Consider the following 26,179-nt stretch of genomic DNA (forward strand, 5'->3'; position numbering starts at 1 on the left):
AATTATAGCAAACATCAATTCAATCAAATATTAGTTGGATTGTTCACAGCAGTTCTATAATCAGGCTTCATAAATGATCAAATACAAATTATTGTATAGTACATGTTGTTACAAGGACATGACAAAGTGAAAAATATATGGACTAAAGGGTACGAACACAAATCAAGAGTGAAATCAATGTCTTTACACACGTAAAGATTCCTAGAAAGCAATAAAACTCCCACTTGACGAGTCCTAAGCCCCAAAGCACAGACAAGCAGAAATAATCAAGTTAAAGGAGCAAAGATCACTGATATTGCAAGAGTTTACATAACAGGCTGTGACATGCAGAGAAAGTGATTTTGTTGATTCCTCTCTTTCCCTGTCATGCAATGAATTAAAATAGTTAGCTTGGCCTATTTCAGTCCTGAAACGGATCACACACTTTAAATTGTCATCTTCACTTCTCATGTAGGTTACCCAGTTGATAGAGGTGATATGAATAATACATCCTTCTTTGGTTCACAAAATGTGTCATCATAAAACCCTGTAGATATGTTTGTATACATGAGGGGAGTGGATTAAGAAACTGCAGCTAGATAAATGAGAAAAAATCTGGAGTACACTATATCGCACAAAACTCCAAACATCTTTCTCCAAATAAATAGAAACAGATCTGTAATCATACAGACTGTCTCCAATACTGGCAACACACCAGAACGGCTTGCAATGACCTTCCATGAGCGCAAAAAAAATGATCCATCATTCTGTCTGCGGTCAAGTAGGACAAAAAGCTCATTTCCGTGAACATGTAAACATGCTCTGCGGACATCAGTCAAATGTGTACATGTGTGTTCATTTGATAAATGCCTTCGATTTTATAAGATGGATGTGTGAAGAGGACGGCAGAGTGTGTTTCTATCAGGTAAAACACAAATGTTTTTTAACAACAGGCGAGGAGGAAAACAGAGCAGCAGCATGAAAACGATTATTGTTATTGTTTCATGAGCCCCGCGGCTGATTTTGCCAGCTGTTCGTGTGCTTTTCAAAACTTAATTTTTTGATTGCTGCACTTTTTCTGGATTACTGTGAGGGATTCGGTCATATGGCTCTTATCCGTGAGTTCAGTGGATCGAAGCTGCTCCTACAGATAAACTCTGCACTCTCACACACTCTCGCTACATTTACTATCTCTCAGTTTTGTTATATTTCTGCACAGTTTTGCGTGATTAAAGAATTTCTCATGGTTTTTATTTGTGTATTTGTGTAAAGCTTTCAACAGGTTCAACCCATCCTGAATCCTGAGAAAAATTCCACACAGTTTGTGTTCTCAAGGAAAACCACATGCATCAAAACTCTGGACCAATCCAAGGCACCCGGAATCAATTTGCTGCAATTAGAAACACAATAACAGTTTAAATTGTATCTGTCAGGAGTGTCTGTTTGGCTAATTAGCGGTGTTTGCTAAGGCAAGCATCCCTGTTTCTGTAGCATATACTTGAGTTTTGAGTCAGTTTATGCTATGGACATGAGTGATACCTCAAATCATGCAAGCTTATGTATTACTGTGAGAGGAAATCATTACAATAAATATATTTTTACTGGTATTCATAGTTTTCTACTTAATCAGTTATTGGTTCAGCCATTTGGATTGCAACAAAATGTAATAGCGTAAATAAATAAAATTTATAGATATTGGTACTTTACTACTATTTTATTTTTTGACGATATTTTTTGAAGATAAATAATAGTAATAATAAGTAATTACAATGGATTTACAGATGGGTGGAACAACAGAATGATAGATGGAACAACAGAATAACAGATGACAGAGAGAAAGATAAGTAGTCAGATAGAGCAACAGAACACTTAATAGACCATTAACAATAGAATTAACACTGAAACAATAAAATGTTTAAAGGTGGGGTAAGCGATTTCTGGATTTCTTTTTTAGCTCCGCCCCACACATACGTACGCAACCCAGGCAACGATTAATTCTGGGAAACAAATCAAAATCAATGTTACACTGTGCTGAAACCAAAAACCAAATGTGGGCCACTTTGCAAAAAATATGATACTACTTTTTTTTTTTTTTTTTTTTTAAGTAGTAGGTCTGAAGAACAAATAATGTTGCGGTCCCACATTTGGTTTTTGACCACTGAAAATGTGTACATTTTAACGATTTACTCCTGGAACCATAGCATTATCTCTGGAATCAAACCATATAGTGGCTTAGAAATGAAGATGCCAAAAGGAAAGTTTAAGACACAATATCTAAAAAGGGCATTAAGATTAACTTCTTGAGTTATAGACATGCAAACTTTGGAGAAAAAAACGTGAAAAGTGCTGTTTCCCCATTTTTGAATGGTCGACAGACAGACAGATAGATGCAGTCCTCTTGATTTCTCCACTTTCCCCCCTGTACTGATGGTAAATGCCTCCATATTGTGTTTGTTTGGCAAATTGTGAGCAAGTGAAGCACTTCTAATATGCAGTAGGATAATACCGCTAGGCATTATGAATTCATGAGAAGGAGTATGAGGAGCAGACACTTACAGGGGCTACAAAGCTATTTTAGGCTGGAGGGGGGATATCTACAGCTAATGGATGTCTCTGAAGACAGGCCCAGTAAACCCAAAATAACTCCTGACCAAGACTCGCATGGCTGAATGCTTTCTTGAGGTGATAACATGATTCATTACTCAAAATCAGACAATCATGACCACGGCATACCCACAGCATAGATCTGTCTTTTACACACTAAACTCCTCCCAATAATCCCAAAGAGTTCAAATTTATACAAATAAAGCAGACAAAATTAAAATAAATCCAATTTGTCCCTCCTCACAAACCGCATTGTGCATCTTTGTTAATTCCGGGCACCTGTAGTGCACTAAAGTACCGAGCGCATACTGGTTAAATACACAACATGCTGTGGAAACAAGGGCCAGTAAATGTGAATGTGAAATGTCAACGTTTCAGTGACAGCAATTACAGCTCCCGGTGAGATTATGGCTGCTTTGGTTCGTTGTATTGTTTTAAAAAGGCTGCATGAAACATTCATCTTGAATTACACTTCATATTTCATGTCGAAGTGTAAGTGCTTTTGTCTAACCACAGGCAACTTCTCTGGGGTTTCACCATGCAAACTGTCTAACAGATACTGTCAGCATGCTAATTAAAGCACTGCTGAAAAATATCAACAGTAAAAAAAAAAAAATCAATTTAGACCTAACTAATCATCTATTTGGTTTTTGGATGAAGAGTACTATCATTCAAAAGTTTGGGAATGGTAAAATATTTTAATATTTTTGAAAGAAGCCTCGCTGAGGCTGCATTTATTTGATCAAAAATACAATAATATTTTCAATGTTCTGCAATATTATTACAATTTAAAATAACTCTTTTCTATTTAATATATATTAAAATGCTATTTATTCCTGTGATGGCAAAGCGGAATTTTCTCTTACATGAAATTTTACATCAACAATTCTTAGTTTATACATATTTCATAATGAACAGTATTATATTGTAATGCCTAAATAAATTCACTTAAGCATCACAACATTCATTTGACATTGACATTATAAATGATTGATTTCAATTTTTAGTGGTATATTTTTTTCATGCACCTATAGTGCAGTTCATCTCCATTTGCTTTTAAATAAAGTCATTACTGCACATCAAATATGGATAGCATGGACATAAGACAAAGCAGGATGCATTCATTTCAACAGGTCATCGTTCTAGATAAAAACAATGAACTGTTTGCCTACAGGCACTGAAGCAGAACCATCCAATGCTAGTGGCACACATTGCAGCCCTGCTCTCTGTCCCTAGTCTGTGAGCTCGTGGCACCCAACCAGTGGGTAATATTAATCATAACAACATGAATATTAACACGGTGAGGGAATAGGCCGCACTGCATTACTGCAGATCATCCATTTCAATCTAACCAGATATAATGGGAAAGCACCTGACTGGGAAGAAAAGTTTAGCATATTAATCCCCCTGACAAAGAGAAGAGTGAGCTAAATAATTAAACGACCAACCTCGGTCCTCCGCTAAATTCTGGCTCCCTTTATAGCACTTCCCCCTCAGGTGTGGAGACGAGAAGGTCGACAAATCCACTGCGAGACACCCAGTTCAGACTCGTAAAAACACACTTGAGACATCAGATTCATCTCCTGGGTATGCTTATTTTGATGGTTATTGGTTTAAGAGGGTTCTGAGTTACACATCCCTTCAAGCTAAACTAACATACGTGTTATTTGAAAACTAAATCTGCAAGTGCGTCTTCAGGGGAGATTCGGTTTATTTCATTTGCTCTCTCCTTTACAACTTTAATCAGATCTAAACAACGAAATAGGCACTGACAACGTACCTTTGCTAAATTAAAGCTTATTTGTTTGTGATTTTCTTACCAATAGCAATACTTTGAACACATATATATATATATATATATATATATATATGTGTGTGTATATATATATATATATATATATGTATGTATATATGTGTGTGTGTGTGTGTGTGTATATATATATATATATCAACGTCAAATCGGACAGGACACTCAAAGTAAGGTCTGAAAGACACTCGTTTTTTTTTGCTGTCCTACTACAGGAAGAAGTCTGACACAAGGGCATCATCCTCCAAACTCTAGTGCACAAACACATTACAATGATGTGAAAATGAGATGTCAGGAAAGGCCTAGGGGGGGGAAAACTGACAAAGGATTCGGAAGATACAAGGAAATTTCAGTATCGCTGTAACATGGTGCACATGTGATGGCATGTTTTACGTTTTCATTTCCTGTAAAACTGTCAGCAGCACATGGACCCACACACTATAGGGCAGATGGCAACGGGACATGAATGTCATAGAAAAAAAAAAAGTGCTTGATGCCTGGTTAAAGCTCACCTCTCTATAGTGAGACAATATAACCTTTAAGTGTGAAGCTTGACAGGATATTTTCTTTTTCATTCCATTGTAGTCCTTTTTTAAACTGGATATAAAAGTCTTCAATTTCTCCATCCATATTTGGCAAATATAAAAGAATATTTAGGTAATGTACAACACTAAGCTACAAGTATTAAATAAATATATTTAGATTGCACCATCAGTTTAGAAAAACAACAGAAAACACATGTACACTATTGGAAACCTGTCCCATAAATAAATGTACACTATAAAAAAAATTGTATTCAACATTGATAATATAATAAATGTTATCACTTGTCCCATTGTAAGTGCACTACTCTATGGGCCAGTTTTACTAAACGGGGCAAATTAGCGCGAGAGTGAAATTCCAAAAGAGCACAGATGGGCGTGGAAATTTCTGCGGGTGATTTACTAACAACGCGCAAATTAAAGAACACAGATGCAACATCTCATTTACATATTAACCAACGCAATATACCAACCGCAGCGCAAATTGTAGCAGTTGCAAATAAAGCAATACAGAAGCCATAGTATGTTGAAAAGAACCGGAGGCCAAAAAATGCTAGAAGTTGCAAGAAGTTTTGATAGACCTGGGGCCTCATGTATAAACGTAGTTTTCCAAGCACACGTCTGGATTTATGAAAAATAAACTTGGTGTAAATATGTGCGCACCGTATGGATGCTCTCGACTGATGCGCACTCTTTTTCCTGGAGTAATGAAGTAAACAATGATTTTAAACTGTTTTAATTTCGATATACACATTTACATTAAATATTCCACTCTCATCAATGGAGATAAGCCCTGAAATTACATAAAGTCAAACCTGTCTTTAGTTAAACCTGACAGTATTATTTTAATGCCAAAAGACAGTTTGCGCTGGCACAAGCTGTTAGTAAAACTGGCCCTATATCTTTTGTTTTTGAACCTGCAAGAAAAATCTAAATAATCTGAGTTGTAGTTAACCCAGAATATTCTTTTAATAGTTGAAAGCAATGAATTCTCATCACAAGAAGTCTTTAATGTGGGCAGGTGGCCAAACACTGAACACTAAACAAGGGGAAGCAAAAAGCAATTTTATTAGTTCAAAAATTTCCTCTATCCATTTGGAGATATGCACTTAAACTCCAAACGTGCCCAGATGTCACAGGTGGTTTATGTGAAGGAAGCGGCAACTCATTCAGCGGAGAACCTGGAACTGATTGTCACCAGATTGAAAATTAGCAGTCTGCGAAGCCTCTTGGCCTATGTGGGGCCGGTCGGATTACAAATCAGCACAGGCAATAATTTTCAATTGTATTGGGCTGTTAGAAGCACTGACCTCTCGGGTCCAAACATTCTCTGACAGGAGCACTGCAAGAATACTGATGGTAATACAGTGCTGCATCTGGAGAGACTGGTGTTCAGTGATCTTCACAGCAAGAGACTGTGACAGAGCACATATTACTATCAAACCAATGCAAACAGAATGCTAAAATAATGTTCTGCTTCTTCAATCGAGCAGAGATGTGACCTTCAAGTAGGATAATAATAGCTTTAGCAAACGACATGAACTCACAGAAAGACATGACACCAAATCTTGCAAGTGAGGGTATAAAACATTGTTGTACACTATTCAGAACTGAACTGTGAGCATCTTTCAACCTCCAATTGATTTCCTGAATTTGAACTGATTTGATATTATAGTAGCAGAAAGCATTGCACAAATCTAAATTTAAGAAACTAGAATTCATTTCAATTCAAAGTAAAGGACCGAAATTGTTGTATGCGTTTTTTAATTTTTTCGTATAAGTCATCCTTTCCTATCAAAATGCTTGTTACGGATGTGAAAAAGCAGATAATCGAACCTGCTCCAAATTTTTCAAGAAGGACAAAAGTTTTGGCAGCAGAGTGTAAACGTCATTGACACAACGTGAGGTCGTATTTATTTTTTAACATGCAAAATTTTGTACGAGAATTTCAGACTCAGTGTGCAATGACCTTAATTCATGTAATCCCAATATGTATGTATAACAAAAAGTATTTAAAAAATGGAGGTTTGTTAGTTCCAAAATAAATAAATATTTGCAATTTAAGTGCTTGAAAGCAAGGAAAGAAAAAAATGAAGAGAAATGTCAGCATTTGAATATCTGTACTTTGCAGCAGAGAATGGTTGACATCTGATTGAAAAGAAACCACTGTACCCTTAGTAGGGTGCATAGACTCGATGGGATTCCTCTGCTGTCTTTAAAGAAGGGAAAACGGCATTTCTTGAAGTGGTAGCGTAATACAAGTCACGAATAGTGAATTAATCTGAAAATAGCACAAAATGGAGGTAAGATCATCTTCATACAACACGTTATAGAATAAGGCATAGACCCTGAAGACTGGCACTCCGCACAGTTTCCTGAATTGATTTCACAGTTTATTCCCTGCACAACCTATGCCTTTAAATATGCATTGAAAGGCCGCATTAAGAAGCATTTGCCGAATATTGCCTTTATACAGCGAGTGCCAAAAAAAAAAAACGTGTTGCAATTCTAGAGGATTTATACATCAGTACTGCATGAACATTGAAAATATTCAGGATACAGCCACAAAGCAGCAGAATTTGATTGTCGTTCCCATTTTAGAGTGCTAAATATGGTTACATTCATCAGGGTTCTGTGCCATTCAGAACTGATCTGAGGAAGCCTTTTCAATTGCATTTCAATTCAAGGAATTTGAACCATAGCAGCAGACAAGATGCTGAATTGCATTTCAAACTTGAATGTAGAGAAGATGAATTACAACAAATTGAAATTGAAAAAAAATAATCATAAATATAACAATATGTAATAATAGACAGCTATAATGATAGATTTAAAAACAGATATAACAATATAATGATAGATAACAATATATGTAAAGATAGATATGATATATAAATAGCTATAAATGGCAGACAGACAGACAGGAGAGCTATTAATATGGCTGCAAAATGAATTCTGTCATGCCGTACGATTTGCTGTCCTCCTGATGTGAGGCACATCCACAGTTCAGGAAATTACCTCACTTTTATCTTTTATATTCATTTTAAGTCCCGGAGCTCTGCCCAAGGACACCTGACTGACTCTGGCCTTTACTTATTCGAGAGGACGTGAAAAGAGGCGATGGAGAGCGAGCAAAGAAGCGAACGCCTAGTCTAATTTTCCAGAGATGTAGATTTAAATGGCCAGAGGTGGACACCTCACTGACTCCTCGCCAGCTGGATCTGATTATCTTTCAAACTCAAAAGCATTTCTGGTATCCTTGTATGAAAGTTCACAAACCTTCAAGTTAAAATTCAGAGAAGCTTTCAGCTTTTAAACAGTCTTGACATTTCAAACAAACTCGTGGATTGTTAACAGACTCCTGGCTGGATGATAGGAAGCCTTTAAGCTCAAGATACCGGATGTATCCAGGAATTTTTTGGGATGCTTTTCCATTTAACCTTGTACTTTGCAGCCAAACCTCAAGGTAGAGGCTGTCCACTCTAAAGAACACTACATTAAATAGAAATGCTGCTCAAGGACTTGGCCCCAAGCCATCTGAACAAATATATATTTTCCCTTTAATTACTTAACCTAAGAGGTTAATCTCCAGGGATGTCTTGGATGGGGGCTTCAGCTGCAATCCATCTGGGTTTACCATCCCACTCCCGATCATCAAAATCCCCGCCACGAGGCACAGGCGCCATGATGCACCTCTCAGAAATTGGGCCGAGCATTAATGGCAGTCAGAGCGGGGCGACGTTTGAATCCTTCCTGTGTACGCTTTGGCCTGAGCGCTCATCTCAGCAGGTTCAAGGACCTTGCGCCATGCACAGCTGCCCACTTCAATAAATACACAATCTGTCAGTGTTTGCTGCTGTTGGGCGCCACCAGCGACTTACACTTTCCATTAGTGATCATGCTGAAACATGCACGAAGAACAAAGAGCAAGCCAAAAAACACATTTATGCTCACACTGGGTCTCATTTAATAATAACTGTGCAGTATTCTTTCTTAATCGCGTAAAATATAAATATAAATATGTATTATTGTTGCTGCTATTATATTATTATTATTATTATCTAGAGCAGATGCGTACATAAACATAAATTGTATAAATATTATTATTATTATTATTATTATATTTCTGTATAATTATAACATTGGTGTGTACGTGAATATAAATATAAAATAAATATAAACAATAATAAAAAGATTATTTATATAAATATGTATTATTATTATTATACATGTAATATAAATATATATATATAGAGAGAGAGAGCAGGGGCCCATTTCAGAAAGGAGGTTAAGTGAAAACTCTGAGTATGTTAACCCTGAAATCAGGGAAACTCTGGATTTTCCGTTTCAAAATGTAAGGTTTGTCAAACCCGGGAAAGCAGGGTAAGTCAAGCCCGTGGTAACTTACTCTGTGAACCTAACCTGGTCGGGAGCAGGTTTTCTTTGGTAAACCCAGAGTTTCTTTCCGTCTCCTCCCCCTTTTTAAAGTGTAAGCGATGTTTTAATACCTCATTCATTTATTCACGCTGCAAAATTGCTATTTTTGTCTTATTTCAAGTACAAACTTTTAAAAATTCTTAAGTTAAGATGCATCTTCTATAGATGAAAAATTATCTAGATAAACAAGAATAGGCTACTTTTAATTTCTTACCCCATTGCCAGATAATTTGGAAAATAAAATAAAAAAATGGAAACAAGACTAAATACCTTATCGCCTATTATTTATGTTATTATAATTTTTTTTACACCGTATTTATGTGCATATTTATTTGAGCGGTACCATTTTAAATGGTAGTTTTCTTTAAAACATCGGAGATGCAGAGCACATTATTAGTCCTGTATGCAGATTTTAAGGAAAGTGTGCATCGCTCTTACGCTCTTTCTGAGAATTTTTTCCTGCACAAATCCGTCAAAGAGGAGTTTTCACAGGACTGTAGGTCAGTGGTGTAGCAATGGGTTTAAATGAGGCTAATCTGATAAATGATGTTCACTTGATAACATCTTTCTGTGACCTCTGGAAGTAACCCAAAATAATCAGAATTTCCTTCAGGATTTCCCGTGTGGTTGGATGCATCGATGACAAACATATCCCCTCCATCGCACCTTATGAAACTGATTACTGTATGAAATGGAAGGATGCCAGATGGAGGGGTAGTACGAGCCATAACTGTTAAATAAACAAATTATTCACAATGTTTTTGGTCCTCTTCATTTCTTAATACAAAAGCAAAAGCTATTCTTTTTACTTTTGAATTTTAGAAATCTTCCAATACTTGACCATCTCCTCTTCATCTGTCAGTGGTGCAGGTGCAGGTTCTCCCTCTGCCTTCTTGCTGTCAACAAGTCAGTAGTTAATTTTATTACTCTAATTAAGAAATGTAACAGGTTGGATTAGAGAATATTTAATTATGTGAAAAGAGTGTTAGACTATGTAGAAAAAGCTGCAGCGCATTGAAATAGGCATTGAATGATATTTAATGTCAAATGTCTGTAAAGTTATTTAGCCCACACCCATGAAGCTTTCATGTTTAAAGCTTTACCATGATTGAATTGTGTTTTTATACTTCATTTTTAGCTGCTGCCACGTTCATTTCTTTTTCTGTCTTCTTCCTTTTTTTATTTTTGTGGCCATGAGATGCCATTAAAATGAATATTAGTTCAATAATTTACATTTTTCACCTCTGATATTATAACAGTTATTAAGAATTAATATTACACATTGATGGAAGTACGCGCCCTGACGTCTTTTTGGCGGGAGCTGTTGCCATGGTGAATCGTAATTTCGGCTCTCCGCTGATCATGACTTTTCATAGTCATTGTGCACGCGCTTAACTCAGAGTCAACCTACTTAGAGTTGAGTAAACTAACTCAGTTCAGCTGTTCTGTTCTGAGTTTCCCATCTCAGAGTAAGTCAACTCTGAGTTCAAGTTTAAACTCAGAGTTGGTTGAACCTCCTTATTGAAACGGGCCCCAGGTGTGTACATAAATAAAATGTAAAAATAAAATAAATATGAACAATAATAAAAAAAAAAAATGCAATTTATATAAATGTGTGTGTGTGTGTGTGTGTGTGTGTGTGTGTGTGTGTGTGTGTGTGTGTATGTAGAGAGAGAGAGAGCATTTGTATAAGTACAATGTCAAAGGAGACTAAAAAGATAAGAGACATAAAAGAACATTTATGACTGTATGCAAACACTTAAGTGGAAATGTGGACCTTTTCTAGGATTTATGATGTTCATTGTCAGATTTGCTGAACCAAGATGTTTCAGGGTTTGAAAGCTCTCACATGATTACAGTGTAAAGTGTTGTCTTACACAAAGCACAAACCCATTTTCAGTTTAACACATGACACGGCACTGCAGAGTTTGATTAAAACTGAGCAGCTGTAACAAGTAAAAAGCTCTTGAAGGGGCTGTTAAGCATGTCAGTGGATGTTGAGAGGGCTTCACGTTGGGATACGAATGACGCCTCTAACAAACGCAGAATTTTTGTGCACCTGACATCAAGCGTGTTCATGTTTGACAAAGGGAACGCACCGCAATAAAATAACTACAATCAAGTCTGTAGATCCCAACTGCTTCAGAAGAAAACAATCTCTTCCTCCTTCAGGACAAGTTTGTGGTGATCGCCACACACTGCGGCGAGATGAAGTTAGGGCTGTAATTATTCCGTTTGCACAGACATGGGCGGACAGGGATCTCAAGATTCTGCTTTGTAAAGAACCCTTTGAGGCTTTGACCTGCCAGTCTACTCAAATGTATTGGATTCGGCTTTGCTGTGATAGATGTAGCTTGATCTCCACCTACAGGCTGCTAGGAAATCTCTTCTGCACATGATGCAGAGATGGGAGGGGGGGCCCACAATCAATGCGACTAATTCAAGAACTGCAGCAGAACGAAAATGCCACCAAGAGGAAGAAAAAAAAAGCAGCAGGATGATTCTGTTTGAAGGCACTGCGGTTATGTCCATGGAGAAAACAATATCTACATACCTTAATCGCAGCAAAACGACCTGTGAGCGAGAGACTGCGGGAGCAGCTTGCAGAATGCAGCTATTGATTGAGGACAATCTATTAATTACTGTTAGATTTCACTGCAGCAGGTGATTTTAATGCAAATACCCAATTATGACTTATGAAGGTTGAGTGTTAATGGCAGATTGTGGAAAAGCAGCATGCGGCATCTTTTTCCGAGAACAAAGGCACTTTTCTTGGATGAGCTCTTGAGAGGTGTTGACACCACACTTTTGCTAAAGATTCAAATTTGTTCCTATTCCTCCTCCTGCTTGGCTTGCATTTCTCTGATGAGACAGTTGTTCTTCTCTGTGTCCATCCCCACGAGGACAATGGGATGAGCTCGAGAGCAAACGAAAAGAAAGACAAACATTTGTCATCAAGAATAAAAAAGCAAACAGTAAATCTCTGCTGAATAAACCCCAGCGCTCTCAATGAAAATGAAAAGAAGGAAACGGAAAACCGCACAAGAGTCACTCCATGCAAGAAACGCCATTTGTGTCCACATTTGACGAAGTGCACAAAATCTGCTATTATGTATTTCGCAAGATTTTGATGTATGAATTCAACTTATTCTATTAAAAATATATTATTTTACCAACAGAATGTATTTCAAAAGGCGCATATGCCAAAAAAAGGTTTTCAGTAATGTTTCTTTAATATATTTTTAATATATTTGTTTAATTTATTATATATATATATATATATATGTGTGTGTGTGTGTGTATGTACACACACACATACACATTTATACATACATATACATACATATATATATAATTTAATCATATTAATCAAATATTAAAGAAACATTAATAAAAATAATTAACCCTTTTTTCATCTGTCTGTGAATGTTGGCTTCCTCCATCACACCACATATTTACCTAAAAATAATACTGAACTGTAATTTTAAATAGGATCATTAAGCGGAAATGACATCATGACTTTTGAAATGAGCCATGTTCAAGAGCTGATGTTCACAAAATGCAATAAGCTGATAGATTTTGTCAAGAATTACATTATTGATCACTTTTTCAGCATATTAATGTCTATGTCTATTAATCAGGTCAAAGCAATTTAGAAGAATTAAATATATTCTTTGAGAAGCTTTAGATACAAGTATTAAAGAAAACATCTTACAGAAACTTACTTGAAAAGTCACCATCCCAACACCTGTTTCTTGAATGACTCAGACATACACAGCACCTATTCACAATCATAACTCTGCAGCGTTCTCATCTCCTCAAACCCATTCCACACACAGGTCTTCAAAGCCTATGTATTTGCACCCTATAACCATTTTTCTAGTGAACAGATCGTTCTGTAGCTGAGGCAGTGTTAGTCATAATCACACACGTTATCAGACGGCCGTCTCTCTCCATCTTCAATCTTCTTAAGAAACTCAAAGTCACCGCTATCTCGTTTTTCATCTCTCTATCCCAACTCCACGCATGATGCCTGAACAGAGGACCACACAGCACACCAGGGCGGCTTTTACACTGGGGTTTTCTTTTCTTTTCAAATGTCCTTTTCTTTCAGCAGTACAAATGCAGCATTCTGGTGTCTCTTTGAGCGGAGTCAGCATGATCTTGCAACCCCTGATCTTCCAGAAAACCCAGAAATGAAGCAATCAGACCCTTTGTGGATGCCACAGCAAAGAAAGAAGTGACGCAACACAAGAAGCAAAGCATGAGGAGAACATCATAAGAATAGTTCTGTGGAATTTGTCTTAATAAATCACAGTTCATCTACTTCCATGTTAGAATTCATAATCTCGCTGTCTACCGGTAGAATCACAGCTATCAGTTTTATCCGTTTCATTTTTTTTTTAGTTCTTAACATACAGTGTACCACCAGCAGGAAATTGCTTTATTTTATATAAATTATTTAATTCATCTTCATAAACTATACATTTTATAACCAATACTCTGTAGTGAAAATAATACATCAAAAAGCAGAAAGAAAAAGATTTTTGCACAAGAGACATGGTTGTGTTTCCAGCTTCTCTAGATCATTTTAAGTCACTAAAGTAAAAAGTTTTCAGTCCAAGGATCCAGTCTTAATGAATGTCCCTGCTCTCATTGTGCACAATTCATCACTACGCTATTCTGAAGGGAACAAAAACAGTTGTTTTTATAGTCCTAATGACTTTCTTTAAAATGCAAACTTTCTCTGCATCCCGCTTTTCTGTTTTGCTGAAATAACCAAGGCCGTGCAAATTAAATGAATTATATCAAAGATACAGTGACTTTCTTTCTTCTCCGGAACACAAAAAAAACCACATTCTGGAGATATTTTTTAATTGTTTTGTGTATGAAATGAAAATCAGTGGAATCAAAAATAACTTTAAAGGAAAAAACATACATTTTAGAAAATATATTTTTTGTGTTCTCCACAAGAAAGTCAGTCGCACAGGTTCGGAAAAACATGAAGGTGACTAAAAATTACAGAACCATCACGTTAAACAACTAGAATTTTCTTTTAAAAAAAGGAAGCTACTGTGCACTGTGTAGTCACTATAGTGTTCTTGGCACATTAATAGGGTGTTCAGGGTGGTTCTGATTGTTTATCGGTCAAAAGCATCAATCCTATAAGTCTCAAGATATTCTGGCACCTCAGGCTCTTCTTTCAAATCAAGTTTAGAAGATTTTATCATCTAAACAGCCAAAAAAAAAAAAACACTCCTCAACAAGCCACACGATTTGAAATGTTTTTAGCACAATATGCGTCAAACATCAATGTTTAATACTTATGGTTAGGGCTTTGTTCAACTCGTAAGCATGAGCCTTAACAAAAACCATTTATAATATACTTTTTTATACCATTAATAATTTGCACTTTTCATGATGCAATCAAATCCCAATGGATGTTTCATACTGAATATTATGTTTCACTTAAATATTACAGTAAAAGCATTGCAAATGCGTCACGTTATCTACAAAACAGCATATTTTCCCTGCATTGTGCACTCCAAAGTTCTCCCGAAAACAAAAGTTTTGTTGTCAAAGTATATCTTATAGACTTATCGAATCAATTTTGAGCTTAAAATCATATTTTGTTTTGTTCTTGGAGAACACGGGCCGACAGCTGGACAGGGGATTTGCGGAGCGTCTACCTCCACTGTCATTGTTAATCTTCTGATGCTTTTCTGACTATGGAAGTGAGAGTTTTTGATTGGCTGGTTTGTATTGGCTGACAGCTTGTCTCTAGCGCATTTGGCACTGCTCAACAGACGCCGTGCCGCTCTACTACTGACGGTCTGTTCAGCGCAGCATCTGTTCGCAAACTCTAATGATAATCAAGCAACTGTGCCATAACTCAATTTTATGTTACCTTGTCCCAACTCGCAGCATTCCCAAAAGATATTATTTAAAGTGGAAGCAATGGAGGACTCAATTAAAGTGTGCATGCATGTCACTGAGACATATTTAACGCTGTGAAGTCATAAAGAGAGGATGCGATTCCAAAAAGACGTCAACCGTGTTCATGAGTCCTTCCGACCTTGTTCACGGAAAAGGTCACTGACTAATGTGGTTTCTTACCCTCGCAGACAAGAGATTTATTCAGCTGAAAACTGCACTCACTTTAGCTTAATTTGACCAAGACGGTTCCACACAAATAAAACCATCCAGAGACTTAACTGCCAGCTTTTGTAGGCCGATGTCAGATCATGCACGCGCCATAATTTATAACCCGAGTGAATGGACATTAACGATGAGCTGTGGACTGGACTGTGCCGCCCCACACAATGAAACTCAAACAATAAGGGCAGATGACGAAGGCACATAAAGGTATATTTTCTAAAATGAATTTACTGCACCAAAATAGTGTCATTTAGTACTTACTGTAGTAGCCGTACAAAACTGAGTTTTCGATCTGTTGCCGGGTCTCATTGTTTGCCGCCCATTCCTGGATTTGTAAAAAAACAACAATGTCAGAAAAGTATAAAATACACTGGAATGCATTCAATCAAATCATGATATATTTTAATTCTTTAGATTACAGGACTGTCAGTTGATTAAAAATTTGTAATCAAATGAATTACATTACTGCTGATTGATTTATCACAAATAATATAACATAAAATATCTGAGCTCCTTTAAAATGTTTATAATTTTATACAATTCAAAATAGATTATATTACTGGTTTTTGTTCGTTAGTTTTTTATTTCCATATTATTAACCAGGTGTTTTATGATTATGAGGTGTATAGTACACCTTACGAGGTGTATATTATTAATTTACTATATTGCATAAAGTAAATTAATAATACTAAATTATTATGTTAAATTGACTGCTGTATAAGATACACAAACAATAATACAGTACAATATATGATGCAGGATATTTATCTTAAAGGATAAAAATATGACCAACAAATATACTGTTCTATACAGTGAAGTAAAACATGATTTTTATGACAGGACTTCAAATGGTGCCATGGGACAGTAGTGATACAAAGAAGTGGCTCTCCAAGCGCAGTGTGTTTTTTATTCCCAATGTGTCAGAGATTCCATCAAAAACGTGACCTGACAATTTGATGACTCACAGGTTCTCGGAGTAGATCCAAATGCCAGAGAGAATTGCTGTCTGCCTTGCCGCAGTAAATCACTCTCTCTCCCTCTCTCTCTCTTGATGAACTCCATCCTGCATTCATAACTCAACGTTTCATCATGCCAAAACAGCAAACCCATAATTGCTACACGAGCACTAGAAAAACATAAATCCATTGTTGGATACTTGCTGTCAGCCTTTATGAATCTAAACAGGTCGAGACATAATGAGATATTTCACAAATATAAGTTGACCTATGAATTTCAATGACTTTACCAATTACTTGTGATTATTGGAGAATCATTTCATAAAGATCACACTCACAAAGAGAGATTTCTAGCTGTAATAGCTGACATTTTTTAATAGAAATTTCTATTACTTTTAAAGATTTGGTTAATTTTTGAGTTTTCTAAGCATGTAAATAAATATTTTAAACTTCTCTGATATTTCACAACCATGGGCAACCTAAAAATGAAATTATTTTCTCATCATGGTATTTCTGTTAATCTATATATATATATATATATATATATATATATATATATATATATATATATATATATATATATATATATATATATATATGTATAAACAAATACATTAATGTAAGTTGGTGTATATGTTTATTTATTTCTGGGATGTTTTATGTTTTTGAAAGAAGTCTCTTACACATACCAAGTCTGCATTTATTTGATCAAAAAAACAATAAAAACAGTAATTTTGTGATATATTATAATACGAAATAACAGTTTTCGGTCCCACTTTATATTAGGTGGCCTTAACTACTATGTACTTACATTTCAATTAATCATTTGGTACAATGCACTTATTGTGTACATGCGTGTTTTTACATTGTACTTATATTTTTTAAAATACCTATATGTAATTACATCTGTAATTAATTTCTGTAATTACATTTATATTTACACTGTTGTCCAATCCCTTACACCGTAACCCACCCTTAAACCTACCCATACCACCAAACCTGTCCCTAACCTTACCCGTATCCCACCACAATAGCAGCAAATGTGTTTTGCAATACAATATGACCACAATAAGTACATTGTACTTATTTTTTGATGTAAGTACATAGTAGTTAAGGCCACCTAATATAAAGTGGGACCCAGTTTTCTATTTCAATATATTTTAAAATGTACTTTATTCTTGTGATGGTAAAGCAGAATTTTCATCATTATTACTCCAGTCTTCAGTGTCACATGCTCTTTCAGAAATCATTCTAATATGCTGATTTGGTGCTCATGTAACATTTCTTTAGAATGTTTAAATGTTTAAAATAATTATCAACACTGAAGACAATTGTGCTTCTTACTGTTTTTGTGGAAATCATCACTTTTTCAGGAATCTGTTCAGGAATCATTTGTAACATTATAAATGCCGTTATTGTCACTTTTGATCAATTTAATGCATCTACAGTGGTGTGAAAAAGTGTTTTTTTTTGTTTTTTTTTGCTTGTTTGTCACACTTTAATGTTTCAGATCATCAAACTAATTTAAATATTAATCAAAGATAACACAAGTAAACAACATGCAGTTTTTGAATTAAGTTTTTTATTAAGAAGGGAAAACAAAATCCAAACCCACATGGCCCTTAAACCTAATAACTGGTTGGGCCACCCTTAGCAGCAACAACTGCAATCAAGCGTTTGCGATAACTTGCAATGTGTCTGTTACAGCGCTGTGGAGGAATTTTGGCCCACTCATCTTGGCATAATTGTTGTAATTCAGCCACATTGGAGGGTTTTCGAGCATGAACCGCATTTTTAAGTTCATGCCACAGCATCTCAATAGGATTCAGGTCAGGACTTTGACTAGGCCACTCCAAAGTCTTCATTTTGTTTTTCTTCAGCCATTCAGAGGTGGATTTGCTGGTGTGTTTTGGATTGTTGTCCTGCTGCAGAACCCAAGTTCGCTTCAGCTTGAGGTCACGAACAGATGGCCGGACATTTTCCTTCAGGATTGTTTGGTAGAAAGCTGAATTCATGGTTCCATTTATCACAGCAAGTCTTCCAGGTCCTGAAGCAGCAAAACAGCCCCAGACCATCACACTACCACCACCATATTTTACTGTTGGTATGATGTTCTTTTTCTGAAATGCTGTGTTACTTTTACGCCAGATGTAATGGGACACACACCTTCCAAAAAGTTCAACTTTTGTCTCGTCAGTCCACAGAGTATTTTCCCAAAAGTCTTGCGGCTCATCAAGATGTTTTCTGGCAAAACTGAGACGAGCCTTTGTGTTCTTTTTGCTCAGCAGCGGTTTTCGTCTTGGAACTCTGCCATGCAGGCCATTTTTGCCCGGGCTCTTTCTTATGGTGGAGTCATGAACACTGACCTTAACTGAGTTAAGTGATGCCTGCAGTTCTTTAGATGTTGTTGTGGGGTCTTTTTGTGACCTCTTGGATGAGTCGTCGCTGTGCTCTTGGGGTAATTTTGGTTGGTCGGCCACTCCTGGGAAGGTTCACCACTGTTCCATGTTTTCGCTATTTGTGGATAATGGCTCTCACTGTGGTTCGCTGGAGTCCAAAAGCTTTAGAAATGGCTTTATAACCTTTTCCAGACTGATAAATCTCAATTACTTTCTTTCTCATTTGTTCCTGAATTTCTTTGGATCTCAACATGATGTGTAGCTTTTGAGGATCTTTTGGTCTAGTTCACTTGTCAGGCAGGTCCTATTTAAGTGATTTCTTGATTGCGAACAGGTGTGGCAGTAATCAGGCCTGGGTGTGGCTAGAGAAACTGAACTCAGGTGTGATAAACCAGAGTTATGTTTTAAAGAGGGGGGGAGGGGGGGGGGGGGATGCCTTTTTCACACAGTGCCATGTGGGTTTGGATTTTGTTTTCCCTTCCCTTCCCTTCCCTTCCCTTCCCTTCCCTTCCCTTCCCTTCCCTTCCCTGTTGTGTTTACTTGTGTTATCTTTGATTAACATTTAAATTTGTTTGATGATCTGAAACATTAAAGTGTGACAAACATGCAAAAAAATAATAATAATAATAATAAAAATCAGGAAGGTGGCCAACACTTTTTCACACCACTGTATGCTGAAGAAATAAATTAATATAAAAAAAAAAGAAAAAAAAAAAAAAAAAAATTCTGACCCCAAACTTTTGAATGGTAGTGAAGACCTCTTAAGTCATTCAAAAACATCTAATTATGAGATAATACAGTAACACTAAGTTTGAAAATTATATTAATGTATTTACAATAAAGCCTTTAAAAAATGGCAAGTCCAATATGCTCTCTTTTTTTAGGCATACTAGCTATTTTAAAAAATGGAAAAGGGACAAAGGGAACAGGATCTCAAACAAATACTTATTGAGGCCTCTGTAGGTACCACAAATCTGTCTTCTGGTTTAAGCAGATCAGCTTTGTGGGTTTCTAAAGAACAACCAGAGAATAACAAAGATGTGTAGAATACAACAAGCCTGATTTAACAACAATTTATCAAGAAAACTCTAGCAAAGCGACAAGTTTAGCGTTTGAGAGTGCATCCTCATTAGCCAAACCCAGGCCTGTCAATCACTGCTGTAATCTCTTTAGGACAGAGAAACAGAAATAAACCTACAGAGTCCTACGTGCACAGGCTGTAAGAAGATGTTTAGTCGGGAAGGTTCCTCTGCCCATTAAGCCAGCTTACTCGACTGGAGGAAGAGATACATTTGATCGTCACATCAGAAAAACGGATTACTGGAAGGCCGGAGCCAAGGAGATCGCTGCCATAATCTTACGTGTTTATCCAAGACTTGATGGCTCCTTCCATCTCAACCTCCTACAACAAAAAGCACATGTCTGCCTGATTTATTATGCGACGTGAATCACAGCGAGCTTCAGAACGATTATCAAACGACATTTTTCCACCCATTTGGGTGAGGGTATTTCATCAGAATATGCTGTAATCTTCCTAGAACAGTTAGAATAAATACTGTTCTGCACTCTATAACAAGGGCAAACAAGTCTTATACAAGTCGATAGCAAAACTTTGCATTTATGGGATATTCTTGGCCTGTATAGCTCGGGTAAGGGTAAGAATTGTCGCAAGTTTCCAGATGAATCGATTTTGAGCCGTAAATAAATGTAAAGAGATTCACAAATATTAAACAAATTCACAAATAAATAGAATGAGATAGAAGTTACACAAAAATGAATTCAGGTAAAGTTGTGTTTGCAACATAAAAAACATTTGTGGATTTATTTTAATATCTTATTTTATTTATTTTATAATTTCAATATATTTAATATTTGTGATTCTATTATTTGTGGCTCAAAATCTATTTAATTATCTGGAAATATGTAACAATTTGAACCACACATTAGGGCTTACTTGCATAAATAAAAACACAAGTGTACTCGCAAGTTGTACAATTTGAGATATTATTTATATTCATTGCACAAATGTTTAATACATGTAAAAATCTACATGAGCAATAGTTTACCTTAGTAAACCCCACTTATAAACTTAATAATTATATATTTTTAAACTACTATATAGGGCTTTTAAAACTTAAAATAATTAACCCTAGGCATTTTTTATGCCTGGATTATCTTGATTTACATTTCACACTACTCATAACATTTAACAACAATTAATTAATCCTGAGTATTCAAAAACTGACGTTTCTTACTGGACATTCCTAACGTTACTTGCATATTCGCGTGATCTGTTTACAAAACGGCTCTAGTATTGCACATTTTGGTATTATCAAGTACTATCAAGTTTTTTCTGAATGGACTTTTCAGACTACAAAAGGTAAGAATAAAACAGTCTCTGCCTCACTCCAATTCACATAACCTCTGTGTATAGTGCTGATCTATTCGCGCTACATTACACTACAGTGCTCTAAAACTCTAGATAATGAGATAATTTTAAAGTATTTTAAGGAAGGGTGGTACAAAAAGATCAGCAGCTTCATCAGAGATCCAATTAACCCGACAGAGTCACTGAGAATCTCTTTAGGTTAACCTCCTCCGCCTAGTCAGATGATCTCTGATATGATCGAGCAAGTCTGTCTTCTTCAGAACACTTCAAAACCCTCAACTTCCAATTAACGACATGAAACCAGTAATGAATCTCGTCTAATTCTGATAAAGTTATATCTAGTCTTGACCTCTACAAGCCCTTTTTAACAATCCTAGGGCTGATCGTTATCTCAAATGAAAACCAGGCCAGCACTGTCTGCAGATCTCAATTAATTCTGGACAACACACACTTGAGTACTTGATTTACTGTGCCTGGTCAATATACTGCCGGTGTGTTCTGTGATATTTCTAATGTATTTATTTATTTATGTGCTGAGCAGCTCGCAGGGGTCTTCACAGACATTTTCAATCTGTCCCTCACCCAAGCAACTGTGCCAACATGCTTTAAGTCCACATCCATTGTGCCAGTGCCGAAACACTCCTCCCCGACGTGCCTGAATGACTACCGCCCCGAAACTTGGAGACTTGGGTGTTAACACCTCCCTCTGCAGCTGGATTATGGACTTTCTGACCAACAGACCTCAGCATGCATCCACCACCATCACACTCAAAACCGGCGTACCACAGGGCTATGTGCTGAGCCCATTTCTCTACTCCCTCTACACCCATGACTGCAGGCCTGTGTATGGATCCAACTCCATCATCAAGTTTGCTGATGACACCACAGTGATTGGCCTCATCAGAGACAACGATGAGACTACCTACAGGGAGGAGGTACAGTACCTGGCTGCATGGTGCGCTGACAATAGCCTGCTCCTCAACTCCAGCAAGACAAAAGAGCTTATTGTGGACTTCAGGAAGAAGAAAGGTGGCACGCATGACCCCATCCACATTAACGGGATGGTTGTTGAATGTGTCTCCAGCTTCAAGTTCCTGGGAACCCATATCTCGGAGGACCTGATCTGGACCACCAACACCACCAGCCTAGTCAAGAAGGCTCACCAACGCCTCTTCTTCCTTAAGACACTGAAGAAGAACCACTTGTCTCCAGCCATCCTGGTGATCTTCTACCGGTGTGTGATCTAAAGCATCCTGACCAATTGTATCACAGTCTGGTATGGGAACTGCTCAGTTGCTGACCGCAAGGCACTGCAGAGGGTGGTGAAAACCGCCCAACGCATCACAGGGACACCACATCCTGCCATTGAGGTGTAATTGGGATAATGAGGGAATAACACACACCTGGCCATGGAACAACTGAGAAGCCAATTGTCCCATTACTTTTGGTCCCTTAACAAGTGGGAGGCACGTATGCAAACTGTTGTAATTCCTACACCGTTTACCTGATTTGGATGCAAATACCCTCAAATTAAAGCAGACAGTCTGCAGTTAAAGCACATCTTGTTCGATTCATTTGAAATCCATTGTGGTGGTGTATAGAGCCAAAAATGTTAGAATTGTGTCGATGTCCCAATATTTATGGACCTGACTGTATGTAACATATTGTAGGCACTGTATATCCTGTACCTCTGCTTATTGCACTTCTGGTTAGATGCTAACTGCATTTCGTTGCCTTGTACCTTACACGTGCAATGACAATAAAGTTGAATCTAATCTAATCTAATAGTCAAAACATGTTTGACTATTAAACAATGGAAATAACTTCGTATCTCGCCCACATCTATACAACAATCCATGTGTTCTGCAAAGACATCCGTAAGTTCATGGTGCTGTAATGTAATGTAATCGAATACAAATACCAGAATTAAGTCTCAGGCCCTGCTCTCCAATTAAAGGGACAGTTAGCGCAAAAAATTAAATACTCTATTCATTTCTTCAACCGCAAGTTGTTGTAAACCTCTATGATTTTCATTTTAGAGAAGATATTACGCAGAGATGCTTTTCCTATTCAAAAAGTGAATGAAAGGCAGACACTGCTGTGATCCAGATTGAAAAAGGCATCTTAAGACATCTATATGGAGCCATACTATAGAATTGTTTAAGTTTCGTCATAACTATAATATCTCATTTGTGCACATTTTCAAATTGCCATTAGTTCTAATCGGGTGTGTCTCACTCGTCCTTAAACGTGAAGCTGCGGGCTCTTTGATCGCCCCCCCTGGTGTCTGGCTGCAGTACAGGTCATAAGAAATGTATTCGCTTCACTTTTCTATAGTGGAAGGAAGCGGAGACGCGTCGTCCATCTTTTTTTACAGTCTATGGTTCTAATATATTACAAACAAAATTAAAGTGGCAAGTTGCAGAGCTAGAGAAAAGTGCAAAATTAACAGTGAATAACAGTTTAAATTTTAGTCTGCCATTTGACTTCAGAAGACTTGCAAAAGTTGTCTAAATTACTTTTTGTAAGGGTACTTTTTCCCTTTTACAAATTGACAGGCTTGGGTCATAATGTACTTTCAGTGTATGCAGGAACCAAGTTACACAGAAGTTCTAAGTGAAGCACTCATTAAAGATCTCATGTCAGAGGAGGTAATTCTGGCTTAATTATTCATTATCCATAGGGAAGAATGGTGGGCCAGTGGTTTCATTAATTATGCCATTCAGTTTCCATGGTAACCACTGTCTCATTAGACCATTTGAGTCTCAAAGAAAAAGATGTGTTCAATTCAGTCTGTGAACTCAAACCTGAAGTATTGATCTCTCGTCTTATTGCATATTTGATTGAATAATGAGATGTTTTAGGAAAGAAATGCCATTGTTTTCACAAGTGGTGAGAGTAAACTAATAACAATAACATTCATGCCAGACATCCAAATCATTTACTGTGAAGAGCTCTCAGTCTCTTATGATTACTTTGCTTATGAACAATGGATCAAGAACATGGATAATGGAGCTTCAGGGTTGAATCAAGCACAGATCTGAGCTCGAACAACAAACAACCTTTCTGTACAGGAATATGGTTACCTTGTAAGTGCCATTAGGGTACTTCATGAAGGACACTAGGAAGATATCAACAGGAAGAAGGGCCGATGTGATGAGTGCAATGGCCAGAGCGCATATCGCAGTGATGGTGGAGATAACCTCACTCTCCTGCCGGCTCTGATATTTCCGAATATAAACCCAGCAGAAGGCCAAGATGACCTGAAGATACAAGCGACACTATGAGATTTGCATCAAAATAATCCATTTATATTAGTCTCATGATTTCTGGCTTTGAATTAAATGCTTAAAATTAGTTTTGTAGACAAATATTAACTCTATGTACAAATCTCTTGTACAAAAACTAATTTGATTTATTTTTTATTTTATGTTATATTATTTTATTTGTACGAGTTGGACCAGAGGGCAGGTAATAACATAAGATATATCAGCTAGTCATAAATTTATCATTTACGTGTATATCACTTAAAAAAAAAAAGCATTTTACTATTTTTACCCATATGTCAAGCCCTGTTCATAATCACAAACATACAAAAATGTGTTAATAAGTGTTAGTGAGAAAATGCACAAGAGGCCTGATTTTGTGTTCATTAATAATTGTGTTAAAGTAGTGTGATGCTATTTTGACAGGCCTAAATCTCTCTGGTGTCAAACCGATGTGCGTTATACTTACAGTATATCATACAACTGGCCTTTTCATAACACACTTTAAAGGCCATAAAATTGCTATTTAGATAACTCAAAATGTGATTCTGTGTGCACCTCTGATCTAGCAGCCAATAGTTACTCTGTTAGAAAGAAGAGGAAAGACCTGCCTACAGATTTAGAAGCCTCTGAGACAGTTGTCTCTGAAAAGCATTATGTTGAATCTCATTAAAAACACAAACTAATAACTTTAAAGAGGAACTTGTTTCAGAGTGAAAGGTCACATTCCAAACACATCTCAGGACGCAGCTAAAATGAGCTTGTGATTACGGGATGCTGTTTTCAGACAGGATCAATTAAGAGCCCTATGCGTATTAGATTCTGCCTGAATTGCTGGTCAGATAATGACCCAATGCTCTGCATTTAAATCAGGATGCGCCGAACCAATTATATAACAGGAAATACTGCTCTCTTTGCACTTGTTAAACTTGAGCAGGATGCACTTTAATTAGAAAATTAAGACTCAGGCGGCACTTCAATTAAACACATCGCCCAGGTAGAATAAAAACAAATTACATATTTAAAAGTGAGGTATATCCCAATAAATGTAACAGCAAAAATAATAAAATTTCCTGAACAGGCCTCTCTTCATCCATTGGTCACCAAACAGATAGTCCCGCCTCAAACAAACAAAGCTATTAATAACCAGAGAATAGTTGTGTTTCTAATTTTGGGGGGAATCAACCTACAATTACTTATCAATGTATATTAATATCTGAAATACTATGAACCATAAAAACAACCACTTTTGGCTTAGATATTTGTGACAAATATATTTACTTACATGTACTTTTAAATGAATCTGCACTATTATTGAAATTTGAGCGTCTATTTCTTCGTTCTTTAGTAAAACAATTCAGTAAAAGTCTACAAATATCGCGTAACATAAACAGTATATAACCAAAATAGATAGACAGGTGTATTATATGCTATACGTTTTTAGTACAAAGATACAAATCGACTAGGATAATGCCGCGTCTAACAACGTAATACTAGTAAATACAAGTTAAACGGATAATTCATGTATCTCACCAGTAAAACAATAGTGAAAATAGACCATCCAAGCACAGATTCAGAGAATAACGCTACAGCCGTCGCCATGACTGCTTCACTTCCTGCAACACAGCTGACGCTCACCAC

The 26,179-nt window shown here is 36.6% G+C and overlaps 1 protein-coding gene across 1 annotated transcript in view; it reads right to left on the reverse strand.

The window, feature by feature from the left end:
• Positions 1-26,179, reverse strand: part of LOC306882416 (lysosomal cobalamin transport escort protein LMBD1-like) — a 95,083-nt gene extending 68,904 nt beyond the window's left edge. The window contains exons 1-3 of the mRNA XM_079437017.1: positions 26,072-26,179; positions 24,359-24,535; positions 15,790-15,853 (exon numbers count right to left, since the gene is read on the reverse strand). Of these exons, the coding sequence (XP_079293143.1) occupies positions 15,790-15,853; positions 24,359-24,535; positions 26,072-26,140 (310 nt within the window). The 5' untranslated portion in view covers positions 26,141-26,179. The remainder of the gene's footprint in view (positions 1-15,789; positions 15,854-24,358; positions 24,536-26,071) is intronic.

This window comes from Barbus barbus (genome assembly GCF_936440315.1).
Source record: "Barbus barbus genome assembly, chromosome: 16".
Taxonomy (NCBI): Eukaryota; Metazoa; Chordata; class Actinopteri; order Cypriniformes; family Cyprinidae; genus Barbus; species Barbus barbus.